Genomic DNA, 20,348 nt, shown 5'->3' on the forward strand with positions numbered 1-20,348 from the left:
CCTGGCACACATTCAAACATGGTGTTCATTACTGTAAGTAAATCTTATTCATTCAGCTTCGTGGACAGAAATTAGGTGGCATCGTTGTGGCCAGACAGGATTGTCGTTTCGCTGGGGTTTGCAGAAGGCTGTACAGAACATAAATGTCTTTCAATTCGTTTGAACCAGTTTAATCAATTTTTGTCTATTTAATGTGCTTATTATTATTATTATTATTATTATTATTATTATTATTATTATTATTGTTGTTGTTGTTGTTATACTGCACCCTATTAAAAAAAAAAAACTAACCGATAACAGCACAATAAACCGTGAAGTGTTACAAATAAGAACGTTTAAACTGTGTATGCAATTATAATAGGATGCCTAGACAGTTTTTTTAAAAGTAGGCGTCTTTTCAGGGTGTGCAAATATCTCGTCCCCACTCGTGATTTATTGGACGCGTGGTGCTGAAAATGTGCCAAGAGAACGCTGCACATTTAATGCCTCACGATATTTGTGCTCTCCGCTGTGCTAGCTGTGCACCCCTTTTAGGCTGTGACGGCAGTCTCCTGTTGCAGCCGGCGTTCTGACTGATCTCACCAGCATAGGCTTCTGTGTAAGCTGAAGCTAAATAAACACATATGGATCTCTGTGCATTCACAAAAACGCTGGCAATGCGGCAGCGATTTCAAATTGCACTCTGAATCCATTGAAACCACACACACACACACACACTGCAGGCAAGGCAGGGCTCTACAAGCAGCAGCCGCACAGACTAGAGAATACAATTGTGGTACAACTTAGAACACAAACTTTTTTTTTTTTTTTTTTTTTTTTTTTTTTTTTTGTTTTGTTTTTGCTTTCAGCTTTTACGAGGACTCTCAAATTCTAAGTGAAGAGGAATGGAAACCCCTCTGTGCAACGGAGATACAAGGCATCAAGAAGATGAAAAGGAACTTTGAAACTTTCAAACAGGTAAAGATTTTAGACAGGACCCACAAATGGAAGAGCATTTGTTAAGTGGACTGACAGAAAGGACCGGGAGAATCTTGCATCACGAAACCGTACGTGAGAGAGCTGTCGCTGGCATGGATAATATAATCGACCTAAGGAGAAACCCAAGCACTATTATTGATATGAGTACTACAAGTTTATCCGCATTGACAGGACAGCTTGCTGCTGCCTCCGCAGCTTCTGTATCAGCCGGGTCACCACCTAAAGACCCATTTCCCAGATCGGTACAAGTCACCGAGTTTGAACATCAGCAGTCTTTGCAGTCCAGGATTGTGTTGTGCCAGCGTCCTCCAGAAAGCCCGCACTCTTCAGTTTCACAGACATCGAACTTGTACATAAATAATAATCGCGACCCCACCGCATCGCCTAGGAAACGACTGGGTGAAGCTGCAGGCGTCGGCACTGAGATCAAAGCTATTCAGCACACAAGAAGACTGCTGGCTAATGCTCGAGAGAGGACCAGAGTGCATACCATCAGTGCCGCCTTTGAGGCTCTTAGGAAACAGGTATTAATATTCGGTGTGTAATGGGCATGTTACCCTGCTATCACTCAGGGAGTTTAATTACATTTCTGTTTGTTTGACGTATGTATGTATTTAAAATTATACAATGATTAAATATCCACTTGCTTACTGTGTCCCATCGCTGAAAATATCATTCTACTCCCCAGTTCGTGCAGATATCATAAGTGTGTGACATCATGCATCAACTGCAAGTGCAGGTGTTTTAAGATTAGATGAAGTACCACAATGAGATTAATCTGTAATTTCAACACGTTTGTGCTAGTAACAGTTACAGCTGTCACTCTTTCTACTTCAACACAAAAGCCATTCCTATTGAAATGTATGATCCTACGGTTTACAGTGCAGTATAAGCAAGCAGTTTATTTCCAGTATTAAACAAGCTGACACAGTGGAATACAGAAAATACAGTACCCAGGAAAGACCTGGGCTCAGTGTTCATGTAATTGTAGGTGAACCTTGGCACACCTGTGTAATTGATATTGTAATTATACCATATCAGTACATATAAAGTATGTTTGTGTATTTGTAGCTGTGATTATTGCTTGGTTATTTAAAATAAGTAAACATGTTAATTTGTGTAGTTGTTTGTTACTGTTTTAGTATAATTGTAATTACTGTAACATAACTGTAACTGTAATGAAACAAAATCGCATTGTAATTGCAATTGTAATTTCAGTAAACAAGTCTTTTGTAATTGTAATTGAAACGATAATTATAATTGACCCCAGGTCTGCTAGGAAATACCTAGTATACCTCTCTTTAAGACACAGCATCTGCATTTTGGCTGCACTTGCTTCCCACCTAAAACAACAGATTGCTCCTGCAGTCTTTTCAAACCAAAATCCTTCAGTGGGATAGTTCGAAAGAGCCGTACAGTACCACAGAGCTCAGACAGCCATACAGTACCACGGAGCTCAGAGAGCCGTACAGTACCACGGAGCTCAGAGAGCCGTACAGTACCACGGAGCTCAGAGAGCCGTACAGTACCGTGGAGCTCAGACAGCCGTACAGTACCGTGGAGCTCAGAGAGCCGTACAGTACCGTGGAGCTCAGAGAGCCATACAGTACCTCGGAGTTCAGAGAGCCGTACAGTACCAGGGAGCTCAGAGAGCCGTACAGTACCACGGAGCTCAGAGAGCCGTACAGTACCACGGAGCTCAGAGAGCCGTACAGTACCACGGAGCTCAGAGAGCCGTACAGTACCGCAGAGCTCAGAGAGCCGTACAGTACCACAGAGCTCAGAGAGCCGTACAGTACCACGGAGCTCAGAGAGCCGTACAGTACCACGGAGCTCAGAGAGCCGTACAGTACCACAGAGCTCAGAGAGCCGTACAGTACCACAGAGCTCAGAGCCGTACAGTACCACAGAGCTCAGAGCCGTACAGTACCACAGAGCTCAGCCGTACAGTACCACAGAGCTCAGAGCCGTACAGTACCACAGAGCTCAGAGACGTACAGTACCACAGAGCTCAGAGCCGTACAGTACCACAGAGCTCAGAGACGTACAGTACCACACAGCTCAGCCATACAGTACCACACAGCTCAGCCGTACAGTACCACACAGCTCAGCCGTACAGTTCCAATGGAAAGTTCCATTTCAGTTCTTATTCAATTAGTGGCCTTTGAGAGAATTTATAGTACACTTGCAATGCTACATATTATTTTTACTGGATTTCTGTCAACTAAGGCCTTGGCTGAGGAATCCTAAACCTATAGCTTGACATGTTCCATTACTCAGGGTTTTATATCAGGGTTTTGCAGGAAAGGAGTGACGTTTGGTCATAACCTTCTTTTGAATGCTAGTGACAAGTATGCACTTCATTTGATTACAAGATTTCCATGTTGTGGTGTTTGGCATTTCTTTTCTGTACAAAGGCTTGAATATAAGATGGATTGCTTAAGGGAAACCCCAAAAGTAATACTTTAAATATTTCAATATTCAGGTTACTTTTGCTAAATTTGTTTAACAGTTTTCTGTACTTTTTTTGTACACAAACCCAGTCACTATTGGTTTGTTGACCATCTGATCGATTTTCCGGTACAATTTATCAATTTGACTTTTAATAGTCTAGAAGATCAACCTAGAATTATATCTGCAAACAATAACCTAAAAATACAACTTTTTTTCAGCTCTAAAGCAGACAGCCACATTTTGTTACAGCATTGTCTTGGGGAGACAGATTGAAGGACATTTATTAAAAGTGAGCCGAACTCATAAAGCGCTAGCAGTATGTAAAAGCAATGTACTTACTGTACAGCATACTTAGGCTTCTTTTATTGTGTTAGGGAGCCTAAAATGTACTATTCTTCGAATGAATTTTCCCCCTAGGTCTTCAAGTATATACTAGGAAGATACCTTTACAATTTTCTTTTAAAAATGTTGTTCTTTTTTATTTTTCAGGTTCCTTGTTATTCCTACGGTCAGAAATTGTCCAAGCTGGCCATTCTGAGAATAGCCTGCAACTACATCCTCTCCTTAGCCCAGCTCGCTGATCTTGACTACACTTCAGATCATAGCAACACAAGCTTCTCAGAATGTGTGGAGCAGTGCACGAGAACCCTGCAGGCAGAGGGCAGGTCCAAGAAAAGAAAGGTATGGGTTTATACCCATGTTTATTCAGGGTGGCTATAAAGAAAGTAATGGGTTTATACACATGTAAATTCAGGGTGGCTCCCCCCACCCACACACACACACACACACACATTAACCGCTCAAAATGGACACCATTCATCAGTTCTTGTGACAGCGAATACTTCAGTTTCAATTTTGTTGCCCATCACATGCTGGTTAACTTGCAAAGACTTAACAGTTATTTTATTTTATTTTTTATTTAAGAAGCAACTATAACGTCATTCTCCCACATAGACCTAGCTTCCTGTCTTTTTAAACTACACAATAAAAATGCCTTGTAATAGTGTTTGGTATGAACTGGTAGAACACGGAAATTCTTTATATTGTGATTATACAAGTATGTATTTTCAAATACTGTTCATGTCTATTTTGTTCCAATGCATCGGTAAAATGTACTATAGTAACAACTGTATTTATTTTATACAGGCAGCATTACCGAAAACAGCTTTCCTTTGAAAACCTTTGACTAAAAATCTTTCTCATGTTCTTTGGATACAGTACCTCCAATCAAAACACATCAACCTCACAGCTTAAACGCTGTATCCTTATCCACGAAGTGATATAGAGTAGCAGCCCCAAAGACATGCCTGAATGCATTCCATTGGGTTTCTTAACAAAGATCCAGTGAAGTGAAATCTTCGTCGTCTTTAGAAAGGAAACTCGGTGTTCAGCCAGTTTTCCTACAAAAAAATGGCACAGCGAATAAAAGAGGAGATTAATGTCTTTGTGCAGAGTTTTATGACAATGGGAGTTCTGTAAACTTGGACTGAACTTCCCACAGCATTCTCCTAGATCCAGATGCCACGGCTTGCAATCAGCCATTGGGATTTTTAACAGATGAATGAGATCCCGTCTAGAAGGAGGTTTCATGTTTTAACTAACAACTATAAAATACAATGCAAAATCTCTATTTAAATACAGTATAGTTTACAGTAAGTGAAAAGTATACTACAAAGATGCAACAAGTTAGGATTACAAAAATGTATATCTACAATTACATAATAGTAGTGCAAGGATAGTGCATAAGCTGAGGATCCAGTAATGTGATGCTGAGGTCAGGTAAATAAAGGGAAGGCATGACCATCATAACATCTGGTTACAAACAAATGTATACAATGTAATCACACCATTATTACTGGTATGCAGTAGTCATCACTGTTGTAATAAACACATATTTATAATATAACACTAGGGTGAAAGGCTAAAGGAAACCACGCTTGTCAGTTTATCCTTAAGAAAATGATGGTTTCGGCTTTGCAGGGTACAAGGAAGTATAAATATAAAATGTGATGTTTGCAAAGTACTCTGTATTCGCTGGTCTCAGTCAGACCTGGCTTCAGTTAGTGATGTGACTGTAAAGAGTAACAGAAGCAGTGGGTTATAAGCAGATGTTATGATGTCACTGCATGATATATGATGTTACAGCAACACTGAGTATATAGCACTCTATACAATCCAGTAGGAAGCTCTTACTGAGTGCAGATGTTTGCTGCTGCCACAAATTATTATTATTATTATTATTATTATTATTATTATTATTATTATTATTATTATTAGTAGTAGTTACTAGTTAAAGCAGTTACATTTGTATATGGAAGATGTATATGATTTATATGTAACGGTTTATTCTGTTCATATACTGAATGTATGAGCTTTACTTTTTGTAATATTACTTTGTAAAAAGAATGCTGAATCAGATCATTAATCTTTGTTAAACTTAAAAAAAAAAAAAAAAAAACCATGACCCGCAGAGCAGATGTTTCCAAACACAGTCAAGCTTTCCTAAACAGATAACATTTCTTCAGCATATAGTTTAATATTGTGAATACCTTCCTGCATTTGGTAATTCCAGGATCCAGATGTTTATATGACTACATAATAAAATAATGTGTTAAATATCTGTAGGAACAGTATTTGCTATTGTTTGTTATATCCAGTGCCAGTTTTGATGTAAGCTATTTCAAAGGGAAGTTAGCCCATCAGATTCCTTTCTGGCACTCTCAGAATCCAGATGTTCTAAAAAAATAATAATAATAATAATAATTATATAAAAAAATTAATCCATGAAATTAACCCAGTGTTGTTGCCTGTTTTTGGTCAGCCACAGATTTTTAAATGACAGAAATAAAGTTACCAAACATTGAACTCAAGACATCTGGCCACCATCCAGGTGTTCTGCCAGCATTGTCCTCCCTTAAAGAGACTGTATTCCTGTTTTCTGTAAATCCTCATTCAGATATGCAATGCTGTTCCGTTAGGCGTTGTTCTGAACACAGCTTTTGTTGTTTTAATTAACTCCTTCATACCCAAACATTGAAAAAGGTGTTTTTCATAATATATATAAGTTAGAAGTGTAGTTTTTAGACTTTTTTTAGCATAATTATTAATGTAGTATAGTATTTGTAATACATTCTAACTAGAATATCAATAACCCTGTGTAACAGGACGAGCAGCCCTGTACAGTGTTTATTTTAGAACGGGGTCTCCCCCTCCGCCCGTGTTATTTTCTGTTTATTTATTATTTACTTTTGTTTATAGATGACGGCGAACCGCAGTGTGTTTTGTTTGTTTATTATTTTGTATGACAGCGTAGCTGTGCTTTAGTTTTGTTCTTGTTTTGCAGCGTGGATGGGAAGCCCCATCCACATTCACAAACTCGTGCAGAAGGTGGCCATCTCCCGAATTAGTTAAGTGATTAATTTGTTGCTAATCGTGAGATGGTCACCTGAATAAATACCTGCAGCTCTCTGCACTCCGGGTGGCTGTACAAAGGCGAGAGCGAGATCTTGCTCTTGATCTTACAGGATCAGTGACAGCAATCTGCGCAGCCTGACCTGTGTGTATCTTATTTTTGTGTTCGAGATTTATTTTGTTTAATTGTTTTATTTTGCTCTGTGAGCAAGTGTTTATTTTTGTTTAAACATTTATTTTTGTTTGCTTTAAATAAAATGGCGCACCCACCACTGCACTGTACCCACCTGTTGATGTTCCTCCTTCTGGTCTGAGTCACCGCAACGCCATTTCCTGCCACACCCCGTTATCTGTCTGTCCCTCTTGATGGGGTTCTTTATGAAGTGATTCATTGTAGTTGATGTTTTTAAATTCAGTTTTCTAGTGGGCCTAATTATGTCCTCGTAATACAAAATAGGCCTTTTACTTTTCAATCACGCTTGTTACGAATTTATTCTTGCATTGCACAGTATTTTCAGCACTTAAACAAAAAGAAAACTTTATTTCTAAAAGTGTGCGCTTTATATCTGATATTGCATCTAAGGGCAAGATGCTAGGGAAAGCGAGCTGGTCCGTTTTCTTTGATATTTTCTGAAGGTTTTTTTTATTGATTTCAAAATTTGTGGATTAGTGTTATATTTTATTCTTAATATAAATATAATTTGTGCGTGCTGTGTATTTTACACCATTCGACGAGTCCAGAAGTTTGCTTGTATAAAAGCCAGTGTGTTATCCCAGTGTAAGCTGATTCAGTAGGATTTATTTTTTTTTGCTCTGGCAGTCCCAGACTCCAGATGTTCGGAACTGTAGTTGGGAAGTCCTTCTGGCGCCACTTAGGGCAGAGGGCAGAGGAAAGGCACGCGAGCTGGAACTCAAAGCACTCACTCACTGCAGGACTTGGCACATTCCCCAGCTCTCCCCTGGCCATCTGTTCCAAAAAAAACACTTTGAAATAAAAAAAAAAAGCTCATCATCACCCAGGATACAACACCAAGAGCAGCTGTTACAGAGGTAGGAGAGGAGGAGCAAGAGCGACTGTATATAGGGTCTTGCTGAAAAAAATGAAAAAGTTGTTATAATCAATGGCTTATTAAAAAGGATGTGAATGACAGTCCATCAAATGTACCCCCTTGATTATTTTAAATGAATGAGCTGTAGAGTTGAGCGCATTGGTTTTTTTTTCCCTCTATGTTATTCATTTATTATATAGTTTTATGTTTAAATGATAATTAATATTTTAATTGGTGTGTATATATATGAATAAACAGTCCAGACCCTCAGCTGTTCAAAATAGGTCAAATTATGAGATGAACTAATAGTTTTTAGTGAGACAGGAATCAAATTGATTAAATGCCAATTTCTGCTCGGTCAAGGCAATTTCTGATTTAGCGGATAATGTTTCATATCAATTCCTAGATATTCCCTCCTTTCACGTTTCTACCTGCTGAACTTTTAATGGGTCTGTTGCTTTTTATTGTTCTTTTTATTACTCATTATTATTTTCTAAATGTGCTTCAACGCTGTCATGACTCAGTTACATAAAAGCTCATAACCAGAAACAATTTAAAGATTTAAAGGTAAGAGCTCAGTCCATTCCTACAGAAGAAGCTCAGACAGACTCTCACTAATCCAAACCCTGATGTCTGAACTGTTTAAGATTATGAACCATGCTGTCATAATGAAATTAATTGCATATGTAAAAAAACAACAACAACAACTTCAGTATTGTAATCTGTGATAATCAGTGAAACATTTACAGCTGTATTTTTTTTTTTTTATCCAAATGGTTATGATTTTTTAACCAAATAGTTTGAAAAACATAGACCCCCAGCTGTTCAGTCTGAGGCAGATAGTTAAGAAACACAAACATAGTTCCATGCATTCAAGCCCAGGGAATGCAGACGTGCTGCTCCTCCTTCTCTCAATCAGTGACTCAGTCCCCAAATTTTTATACTGAATATTTTGTTTTTTTAAATTTCAGACCTTTGGTAAGTATATAGGCTGTACAATAAACTAATCTCATTCCTGATACTTTTACTTGTCACTGCTGATTATCTTGCAAACTCAGTAGCTCCCCTTATACATTTCTATAAGTCCAAACTTACTCCTTAAACTAATGCATAACATCTTGTTGTAAAAGCTACTACTGTCATTCAAACTCTTAAACCAGCTCTTTGAACTGCTGGGGTCTGCTGCTGGCAATTTCATTTGAACACAATAAAAGAGAAAAGAAGTCGTGATTGACATGCATTTTGTTCTCCAGAAAACTTGCACTTCCTCCCATAAAAACTGGGGTAACAAAATAGCCATCCTCAGTCTGCCTTCTTTAGAATTGATAGCTGCTCATAGCTGCACAGAAGCAAAGAGCTACCAACAGCAGTAATAGGGGGTTGATTAATAGTTTGTCAAAGTTCAGCATAGCGAGTAGCTTTTTGTCAACATCAGTCATGAGCAATGAGTGGGAGAGGATTGGTGTGCATTAGAATGTTCATATTACTTTGTGAAGATTAATGTGAAGTCATCACTGTCAGCAATTCATATATATATATATATATATATAAATATATATATATATATATATATATATATATATATATATCTTTTTTTTCCTGCTGTTCCGTTTGTGTGTGTGATCTTTCTAACATTAATTATTTATTTTATTTCTAGGAGTAGCACAGAGGAAGACAGCAAGTCAGACAGAGAACTGGGTCCTGTAGACCTCCTTCACAAACTATAAGAACACTCGTTAATTCTGCAGAAAAGAAAGCTGTGCTTGGCAGACATTGGCAATTTTATTACAGCACTTTCCTTCTTTTTATTTTTTATTTTTTTGCTAAGCTATAAGAATAGGAGTTAAACGTTTATGGTGGTGTTTCACAGACAATCATGTTTTTTACACAGTGTGTACTCTTTCAATAGATCATACAACAACTTTGAATTAAGGGAAATATCCTGCATAGAGGTATCACAGAGATGTATGTAAGGACAGTGTTTTTTTTTTTTTTTATAGCTGTTTTGTCTAATTGTCCTTAATCTACTAAATCTATGACTGTGTTGGAACAGATGTTATTTTCCCCTGCTTTTTAATCTGTATGCTTTTAATAGTATAGCAGGTTGTGTTAGATATTTCTTGAGTTAAATTCATTCACTTTGTTATGAGATTCCCAGGAGGTAAAGCATCAACAGGGGGAAGAACTTAGCTATGGATATCTTCAGATTGAAGCTCATATAGCATTCCCACCCTTACGGAAATAACCTATAGAAAGTCTTATAGTAAATTGGTCAAGTCCTATAGAGTATCCTATAGGATTTATTTAAAAGCTTTTTAGTCCCCTAGAGTGTCCTATAGTACTACTGTACGGAGACTCATTTGAGTACTGTAGGAGGATTTTTTTTTTTTAAGAATCCTTTAGGATTTCTCTAAAACCTTTTTACTCCCATAATGACCTATAGTACCGCTATAGGATCCTATAGGACATTTCGGTAAGGGCATTTGTCAAATATAATATTCAAATTAAAAAAGGTTTTTGTTTTACTCTTCTACTAGCATCGAAATAATAGTTATAGGGAACTGCAAAAAAAAAAAAAGACTGTTAAGAAGAACTAGGCAAAAGAAATATGAAGTGTAGAAAAACCACATGATGAAAATGATTTCAGCTCAGCAGGCATGACAGTGGTACTGTTGTGTTTGCATGCAAGAACACCAACACATGAAAACTATTGAATTGTGATCGGAAACGACTTAAAGGCTAATGGCAGTGAGAGAAGCGCGTAAAAGAGGAATAATCCTGCTTGTTTTGTTCACTAGACTTTCACTTCGCTCACAGAGCTTTGTGAGGTATAGGCGTAATTTACATGGGAGACGCCGGAGACATGCCCCCCCTCATTTTTCAACAATGGAGAAATGTCCCCCTCACATTGCAGCAATTCACAGTAATGTATTTGTGTAGGCCAGTGGTTCCCAGCCTTTTTCAATGTAGGGACCATCTTGGTGTTTGGATTTTTCCCACTGACCATTTGCCTCAGTTTTTCACAACATCATTTCGAAACTACTTCTTTATATGTATATGTATAAATACATGTAGAAAGTATTTATATAACATACCCAACTTAATGAGATGCCTGGGCTTGAATCTTCGCTACCAGGTCAGCAAGGAATGTTGTCATTTTGTTTATTTTTTTCACATTCTGAATGCTTTGTAGATAAATGGCGTCTCAATTTTTCAGGTTTAAGAGTTTTTTTTGACAAAACCTGACAAATAGTGCACAAGGGCTTGGGTCGTCCTCGGATTCAATAAATGTAAATACATGGTATATTCCTATATCCCTGGCAACACTGTAATACGTATTCGAGTCTGGTGAAAATGAAAAGTACTAAAACTGTAGTTTTAATGTTATTTTTATTTAAATTTTAAAAAAGTTGGGACATCCAGGTCAGGTTTTTTTTTTTTTTTCCATGAACAGTGAAGAATGAGCACAGATTAGAAAGTTGTGCTTTTACTTGAATGCTAGATTTATTTATTTATTTTTAATAATGCTGGCTCTAAAAAAAGGAAGTCTGTAATTTTGTCCAGACAAATGTGCCTTCAGATGTTTGTTATTTAGTTAGTATTTGTTTCACATTAGAAAGCTGTTTCTGTTAATAGCGGCTTTGAAGGCGATGCTTGGTATTGCATCAAAGGGAGCTGTAATAAATATTCATTTATGAACACACCCGTAATAACGGGTAAAGGGGGAAAATGTAGACTACATACATAACTTATAATTATATATCACATGGTTAAAGTTGTTTGTTGTGTTGCTTAGTAACAGTAGTAGCACAACCTGTGATGGGAAATGGGTTTTTGCAAGAACTGCGTAACCGACTGTGGACCACCTGGCGTTTACTCACGGACCACAGGTTGTGAACCACTGGTATAGGCTAATCACTAGTCAATATAGTGGTCTCCACTAGGACCCAGCAGAAATACTTATCTTCTGAGGCAGCGCTGGCATACAGTGCATTATGGGCAATGTCAGGCAGGGAGAAGAAAGCAGGCCCTAGAAAAAAACTGTTTCTACAAGGCTTTGTGAAATTTCTCAACCGTGATACCATTTCCAGTGCCTATGGTCTCAATACTATAAAACATTTTCCATTTGAACTTTTGTTGTAGAGTGGCAGTGAAATACCCCTTTGAGTCCCCCAAAGTGGGAGTTCATGACTGCAGAGAGGTGCTGATCTGAATGAAATCAATGCTTATTTAAAATTGGATTACTATACGCCCCAGCTACAGAAACGGACCGCTTCACTTTTGAAAACAAAGTTATACCACAGTTAAGAGGATCCTCTTTACTGCTCCGTGCCTGACTAGGCACTGTTGAAATGCTCTCATCCCCTAGCCACCTCAATTTCCGTGCTTCAATCATGCCTGGTGTTTTGAAGCCTCAGACAGTGAGTGCAGTGTTGTGCATTGAAGACATCAGTCAAGGTCATCACATCAACCAGATTAAGATTCTGTCTGTGTGATTTAATTTCTGACGACGATGTTTGGAAGAAGAGCGTGTAAGCAGACGCATGTAGCACTTGCTATTGCGTTCAACCCTACAGAGAGAATTACTTTTCCAAACAACACCCCCGTTACTAAGTGGACATGGAGCTTGATGTAAGGAATGCCGTTGCCTAAATGCAGCTGTTTAATTTAGGGTTAAACATGCTGTACACACACTGCGTTACCTGACTTGGTAATGGCTTGAAACAACACAATTGCCCCCTTTAATCGGGGGAAATACTACAGTACTCCCTTGAACATTCATAAAGTACCCTCTATATACACCTATGCTAACATGTAATACAAATATTTCAACCCATTGAAAAATAAACCAGTGTGTTTTATTGCTGCAAGATGGGCCAACAAAGCAATGCACGAGTAGTTTTTCAAGAGTGAGTTGTTGGAACGTACCGTCCAAAGCTGATAGTACAGCTGCTTGTGGGGTGCCAAATATTCCTGCTTCTCCAAGCAGATGCATTTCCATGGGGACCCAATTAAAATCAAAATCCACAGTTCAGAACAGGAATTAATGCAAAAGGGGGCACTCTGCATAACCTGACTGCTTGTTTGTAGCATTTACTGCCATTTCAAGTGAACAAGTGGCAATTCTCTTTTTGCAATGTATATAATTTGTTAAATTTCTTTTTTTTTTTTAACCCTAATTGTAAATAAAATGAACTATTCTCAGTTATTGTATTGACTGTCAGTGGGCATGTAATTTGTTAAAAGGTTCTAGACAGCTAGCAAAAGATTGTCTGCCTTTAAAAATAAAAAAAAAGCAAGCGTCTTTGCTTTCTACTTTCATAGGCTTTTTAGACAAACGCATCTTGAATTTTGAATAAAGTTCATAAAGCAAGTACTGTTTGGAACACCTTGGTAAAAGTCTACCAAGTGTAGTAAAGTATGGCAATGCACAGGTATGGTAAAAGAGTAGTAATATTAAATCGTAAGGACAAGTTGACCATGGTAAACGTGTAGTATAAATATATGCAAATGAAACATGCTTTTTCCTTTCACTTCCGTTGAAGGTGGTGTCTGGGATTGAAACTGATGTTTGTTGTTTCTTTCACGAAGAGCATCAGTATATTTTCTTCTCAATGCTCTTCACTGCAGTTTAAACAAAGCCTACTCTGTTATTATTATTTTTTTGCACTGCTTTGATGATAAAAACAAAAAAGTAAATAACTTTTTTTGTATTTATTTATTTTTTATATATATAAACTGGGGTTTGTTTCTTGATGTCCTTCACTGTCTCTTGGCAAAGGTAGATAGTTTGGCCTAGCAATGTGTGTGTGTGTGTGTGTGTGTGTGTGTGTGTGTGTGTGTGTGTGTGTGTGTGTGTGTGTGTGTGTGTGTGTGTGTGTGTGTGTGTGTGTGTGTGTGTGTGTGTGTGTGTGTGTGTGTGTGTGTGTGTGTGTGTGTGTGTGTGTGTGTGTGTGTGTGTGATGAACTCCCTTTGGTTTAGCTGACTGAGTTGAGTATCCCAAAGTTATAAACATCAGGAATGGAGGATGTTCAGAAGTATGAAATCTCTATCGCTTTAACTTGTACTACTTATCAGGCTTCATGTGCCTTTTATTGTTATTTTAAACTAGTTTTATCTCTATTTATTTTTCATTTTCAATGTTAAGCTTTCCTTCCATGTTGCTTTTTTTAAAAGACACCATTCTCTGTATTGTGTGGGTGTGCCCTGCAATGCAGCTTTCTGATTGGTGAATCAAAGTGCTGAGGTTTCTAATCTTTTTTGGCTCTGCAGACAAACGTGTTCGTCTCTAATACTGGAGACCGGGGTCCTATCATCACGTTAGGAGCAATTTCATTATTGAACCAAAATGACAAACGGTAGTGTACAACCAGCTGCCAACAACCCAAACCCTGTCCTGTCTATTGCATGAATCTCTTTTTACAGGTTTGCCCTTTTCTGTGTCAACCTCTGGGATCTGCCTTTATCTCCTAATTCCAAATGTGTTGGAAGTACCCCAGCAGGCACTATGCCGTTGTATTTGGCAGATCAACTGACCTGAGGCTTAGCTTAAAATATTTTCCACCAAAGCAACTGGCAGGGAATTGCATTTTGTTCACTTCTGAATCCTGCCTCTGGAACTGGTTGGTCCATATAAAAATAACCCTGAAGTTGTGCAAACTAGTGGTACCCAGTGCATATAACTACAAACATTCCCCTGCTTCACTACGTGACACAGCTTCTGTTTGTAATTGCGCAGCTGGCACTCAGTAGCCGGGTCCAGTAGCTGACGCCTGGCCAATACAGAAGCAGCTTGTTTTTGCACAGGCCGGGAGACCCGCTGTAATAACACAGCAAGATAATTAGACTTCCTGAATTACTTCACTGGTGGCTTCAAAGGCCCACAAAGGCACAAGGAGCAGAGCTGGAAAAACATTAGTGAGCTAGGTGGTAATTTGATAATGACAAGGTCTTAAGCAAACAGGCAGCAACGTTTTTAAACAACCCTTCATGTATTTGTAATGTACACACAGTGTTTATCATGGTGACGTCATAATGGTATGCTACATGCTTTTTTTTTTTTTTTTTTTTTTTACTGAATAAAATAATCATTTGACTGCTCATAAGCTAAATAAACTTTGGCTGATCTAGCCTACGCTACACATGTTTAGAGATGAAGGGCAGCTCCTGAACTTGTTCAAATGCCTTAACACAGACTTTTAAAAAATGCAACTTCAATAGAAACAGATAACATCTTAAAATGGTTACCAAACAGTTGTCATTTAATATATATATATATATATATAATATATATATATATATATATATATATATTATAAGATATATATATATATTGGGGACAATTGTTAGGGTGATCTATTAACAGTATTTAAAAATGCAAACTGTTAAAAGAGGAATTCACAATAAATTAAGAGTGTTTGACAAAGCGAAATTACAATAAATTAAGAGTTTGCACAAAGCAAGCAAGGTAAAGCATTAAGTCAGGCATACATGTCAATGTTTTGGCAATTCCAGAGTGGTAGAGGCGAATTCAAAAGCACACCAGAGACTGCTTTGGAAGGTACAGTAGGTTTGAATTTCCATGGCTTGAACGTTATTGGTTGTAGATAAAGTGCTGGTTGTCAGGCCCTAAAGGAAAGTGAGTTGGGTCTGTCATACAAAGACCGCAAGAGAAAGTACACTCGATTACTGGTAGCCACCGAACACTTATACAGTCCGCACTCCGATATCCCTTACCTAGATACACGACAGTCGCGTTTTACTGACCTTGACTAATAAAATCAATCCCCATATATATATATATATATATATATATATATATATATATATATATATATATATATATATATATATATATTCACTATAACGAACACCGGTTTTTAACGATTCCAACAGCGAGAACTGATTTTTTTTAATGCAAATTTATTTTTTGTTTTTTTCAAAGAAAGGACATGTAATTACTGTATTCAGCATGTAAGTGTACATTCTTTCCTTTTAATTTTCTTTTAAACATACCTGTAGCAGGTTGATTGCCCTGCTCAGGGGTGGAATTAGTGTTGGTGTAATTTATATATGGAAACAGATTTGTTTTGTGTGCTTTTTTGGAGTTGTTATGTTTTGATCAAATGATTGTTTGGAGACAGATGCCCGATTGAGATTTGCTGCCTGCCTGTCTTCTTTGTGTCCTCTTTGTGTCACCATCGCAATGTCACATGAGCCATTTGTTTATTTTCTGTTTTCTGTTTCTCATACCCGCAGTATAGAAATGTTCATTAATGATCAAAATGAGAATATGTAAAGCTGGTGCATTCGTATCTCGGGAAATTAAAACAAGGTAAAGGCAATCATCCAAATAAAGCTGAAGCACTAACGAATAACGACATAGAACGTCTGTACAGCACTGAAACGCTATTTTATTAAAAAAAAAAAAAAAATGTACTGCTGAACTCAGTAGCGGCTGGTGGCCAAAATTTGGCCACACCAAAAGTTCACACCTCAGCTGACGGGGTGGGGTCTGTGGGGGTGGAGTCCAGGGGGCCTACCTCAATGGTAGATGCACTATCTAATGGATCTGTTTCTTGCTGGAAGCAATACAAAAAGTTGGCTCTGCGATGTCTTCTCATGGCAGACCTTTCAATTACTTTATTACACCGTGTAACAATTTTTTTTTTTTTTTTTTGGTTCCTGGGTAGTAAGTGTTATTTCTTAATTGCTTATGCCTCAAAAGTATAGAAAATGGCTATTATTCCCCACAAACTTTGCTTTTGTGACCAGGTGTGGCAAAGTGGTTGGTAAGGGGAACAGATGTCGCGGTGATGCGGTGCAGGAGTGATGAACAGACAACAGTGATTCAGTGAAAAAAAAGTGCTTTTATTTGTAATCCAGGTCTGGTGACCGTCAAATAATAAATCCCCGGCTATACACAACGATGTGTAGAGCGTGGGGATAACAAAGCAGGGCACAGTCCCGAACAAAAACGAACGCACGGTCACCAGTCCTGGGTGAGTGCAGACGTGCTTGTGGTGCGTGAAGACACGAGACTGTTGTGACTGTTCTGTGCAGTGGTGATCCGGATTGTGCTGACCCTGGTCGACAGCTCCGGATAGGTGAGTTAACTGTCTGGTGGTGCAAAACGCAGACAATTACAAAACAGACAAAACCCAAAACACAATACACAATACGCTCTTCTCTTTTTGCACGAGAGCTCCTCTCTCGGTCCTTCTCTCTGCTGAGCTTTTACCCAAACGAAGGAAAAGATCAGCGTTATCCTGGCCCCTATATGTAATCCCGCATGATATCTAGGTAAACGGTTGCAACTGCCTTATTACTTGCAGCTGCCTCTCGTTTACCTTTCAAATCAATACGGTCTTACAACAGAGTCGCGCTTCTTTCCAGGCTGACCCACTTCCCTGACCCGGAAACGAACTGTCAGGCCAGCCCTTCCAGATACTTCTCCTCTCATTCTTTAGCCCCCTCACAGGTCGGGAGGAAGATTCATCACCAGAACTCATCTTTCCGTCACACCAGGACAGTGATATTTTGAAATTTACCTATTTTCCAGAACATTCCAGATAGATTCAGTGCTGAGTAAACTTGGAGTAACTTCTAGAACTTTCTAGAACTTTCCAGTAATATAAATAGTAGTATAAATACAGGGGCCTTAAGCCCACCAGTTCAATTTAGTTCCAGCTGCCTAAATGGATACATATCTGCATTTTTCTGAGATGGTATCAAGAGGCTGCAAGCATCCGGCAGATGCATTTAGCTATGTCTGCGGCCAATCTATCAAGACAAGAGTGAAAAAGTACTCTGTGGAAGCATCTGCTAAGATGTATGAGGCCTACAAGGCATATTTCGGCATGCCTGTCAGGGATCAAGACAAACCCTAGGCACCTCATTTCACCTGTGAGCACGGCAAAAAAATCTCTGGAAGGTAAGATGGACAATTGTTGCTTGGAATTTTATGTTATAAAATTTGTTAAATTTTTAAGTTTTTAATTTTAAAATGTTTTACAATTTTCAATGTTATTGAAGAAATATATCATATATGAAAAATGTTGCGAGAATCTCTTACACATTAGTCATGGGTGAAATAAATGTATTTTTGTAGGATGGTACAGAGGGGAAAAGAGAGCCATGAAGTTCCCAAGAATTTGGCTGGAACCCACTGACCACTCAAGCAACTGTTACTTCTGCATGGTGGACCCTTCCAAACGTTGGACTGGCAAGAATGCACCTGCTATTACGTATCCGGACCTTCCTTCATCCATCGCCCCGGTGCCACACTGCCATGAGCTCCCTGTACCCACTCCTCCGGAGAGAGAGCAGCCGTCTTTAGAAGAGAGCAGCAAGTCAGAGAGCGAGGAAGACGTTGTAGATCCAGATGACAATTTCAGAGGTGGAGCTGAGGAGAGAAACCCATACTACCCCAACAAAAAAGACCTCAACGACTTGATTAGAGATCTTGGTCTCACCAAGTCCAATGCCGAGCTTTTGACGTCTAGGCTCAAGCAGTGGAACTTGTTGGATGAAAGTGTGCAAGTCACAGATCAGAGGAATCGTCACCAACCTTTTCCCAGCTTCTTCACCCATCAAGATGGGCCCAGTCTGTTCGAGGCAATCGGAATCTCCTGTAACCAGAATGAGTGGCGCCTCTTCATTGACAGCTCATCCAGGAGCCTCAAAGCCATGCTGCTCCATAATGGTAACAAGTACCCGTCTCTTCCCCTGGCTCACTCGGTGCACCTCAAAGAGGATTACAACAGCATCAAGGCCTTGATGGACACCTTCAAGTATGATGAGTACGGCTGGGAGGTCATAGGAGACTTCAAAATGGTGGCATTCCTGATGGGTCTCCAAGGCGGTTTTACTAAGTTTCCCTGTTATCTTTGCCTTTGGGACAGCAGGAACACCAAGGCGCACTACCACAGGCGGGGCTGGCCACAGCGGACCGAGTTCTCTGTGGGGAGGAACAATGTCAAGTGGGAGCCACTGGTGGACCCCCGGAAGGTGCTGATGCCACCATTGCACATCAAATTGGGCCTTATGAAACAATTTGTCAGAGCTCTAGATAAGGAGTCGGTGGTCTTCACCTTCAAGACTTCTTCCTTAAGCTGTCTGAGGCAAAGGTCAAAGCCGGTGTCTTCGTCGGACCACAGATAAAGAAGATCCTGGAGTGCAGTGAATTCCCCAAGAAGCTCACTAGTAAGGAGAAAGCGGCTTAGAACAGCTTTGTCGCAGTGGTTCTGGGCTTCCTGGGCAATCACAAGGCCGAAAACTATGTGGAGCTGGTTGAGACTCTGGTGAAGAACTACGGCACAGTGGGCTGTAGGATGTCCCTCAAAGTCCATATCCTTGATACTCATCTTGATAATTCAAGGAGAACATGGGAGCATACTCGGAGGAGCAAGGTGAGCACTTCCACCAGGATATACTGGACTTTGAACGTCGCTACGAAGGACAGTATAACGAGAACATGATGGGAGACTACATTTGGGGGCTGATTCGTGAAAGTGATTTACAGTATAATCGTAAATCTCGAACCAATACTCACTTCTAAATCTTTTGTAGTCATTTTTGTATTACTTTTGTATAAATACGTGTTAATTTGTATTCCTATGTTGTTTTTCTGACTTTATGTGAACGAAAAGACACAAATTCGCCCGTTTTCTCATTGGAAATAGATAAATTTCAAAATCTCACTGTCCTGGTCACAAAAGCAAAGTTTGTAGGGAATAATAGCCATTTTCTATACTTTTGAGGCATAAGCAATTAGGAAATAACACTTACTACCCAGGAACAAAAATTGTGTTACATAGTGTTAATAAAGTCAGGAATGTCAGTCATCATGTCGTTTTCAATTGATGACATGGCAAAAGCATTTAATTGTTCAGTCTTCATAATGTTTCTCAAGAAGGTTTTTATCTGTTTCAGTGTTGAGAAGCACCTTTCTGCCTCTGCTGTAGTCATTGGAGTGGTAATAACTATCTTCAGTAGTTTTGTAATCTCCGGAAATGTTTTGTCCAAGTTGTCATATATCATAAGTTCAAGCATACTTAATGCATTTTCAGCACTTTTAAAAGCTTTACATTCATACACTGTAAGTCAATGCATAAAGAGGTCTTTCCAAGCATTGGATATGCTTGAACTGTTTCTTCTAGTACACTGTCTGGGAAAGTTACCTGATATTCATCAAAACGGTCACTATGCAGCAATTTTGCAGCAGCAGGGTGCTTTCTGAAGGCAAACCTTTCCTTGGCATGAGAGATTATGATGTCACAAATTTTCAAGGCAGCTGTGTCACAATCTTCAATGGTATTTGGGCCTCTTCTTTTTCGCATTGGCGACAGGTTCTCAGGGAGGCTGGATTCTAGTGTTCCAACAGATGCCCGGATGTCCTGAATGCTTTCAACAAATTGAGTGAGCGCTGCATTAGCATCAACAAATGTGATATT

At 38.9% G+C, this 20,348-nt stretch overlaps 1 protein-coding gene across 1 annotated transcript; it reads left to right on the plus strand.

Annotated features, from left to right (window-relative positions):
- Positions 1–330: 330 nt before the first annotated feature.
- Positions 331–11,001, plus strand: LOC121331006 (protein atonal homolog 8-like). The gene is made up of 3 exons (XM_041278097.1): positions 331–1,502; positions 3,922–4,113; positions 9,550–11,001. The coding sequence occupies exons 1-3, from the start codon at positions 984–986 to the stop codon at positions 9,553–9,555; spliced, it is 717 nt and encodes a 238-aa protein (XP_041134031.1). The 5' UTR covers positions 331–983; the 3' UTR covers positions 9,556–11,001.
- Positions 11,002–20,348: the final 9,347 nt, after the last annotated feature.

Source organism: Polyodon spathula, chromosome 2 (assembly GCF_017654505.1).
Source record: "Polyodon spathula isolate WHYD16114869_AA chromosome 2, ASM1765450v1, whole genome shotgun sequence".
Taxonomy (NCBI): Eukaryota; Metazoa; Chordata; class Actinopteri; order Acipenseriformes; family Polyodontidae; genus Polyodon; species Polyodon spathula.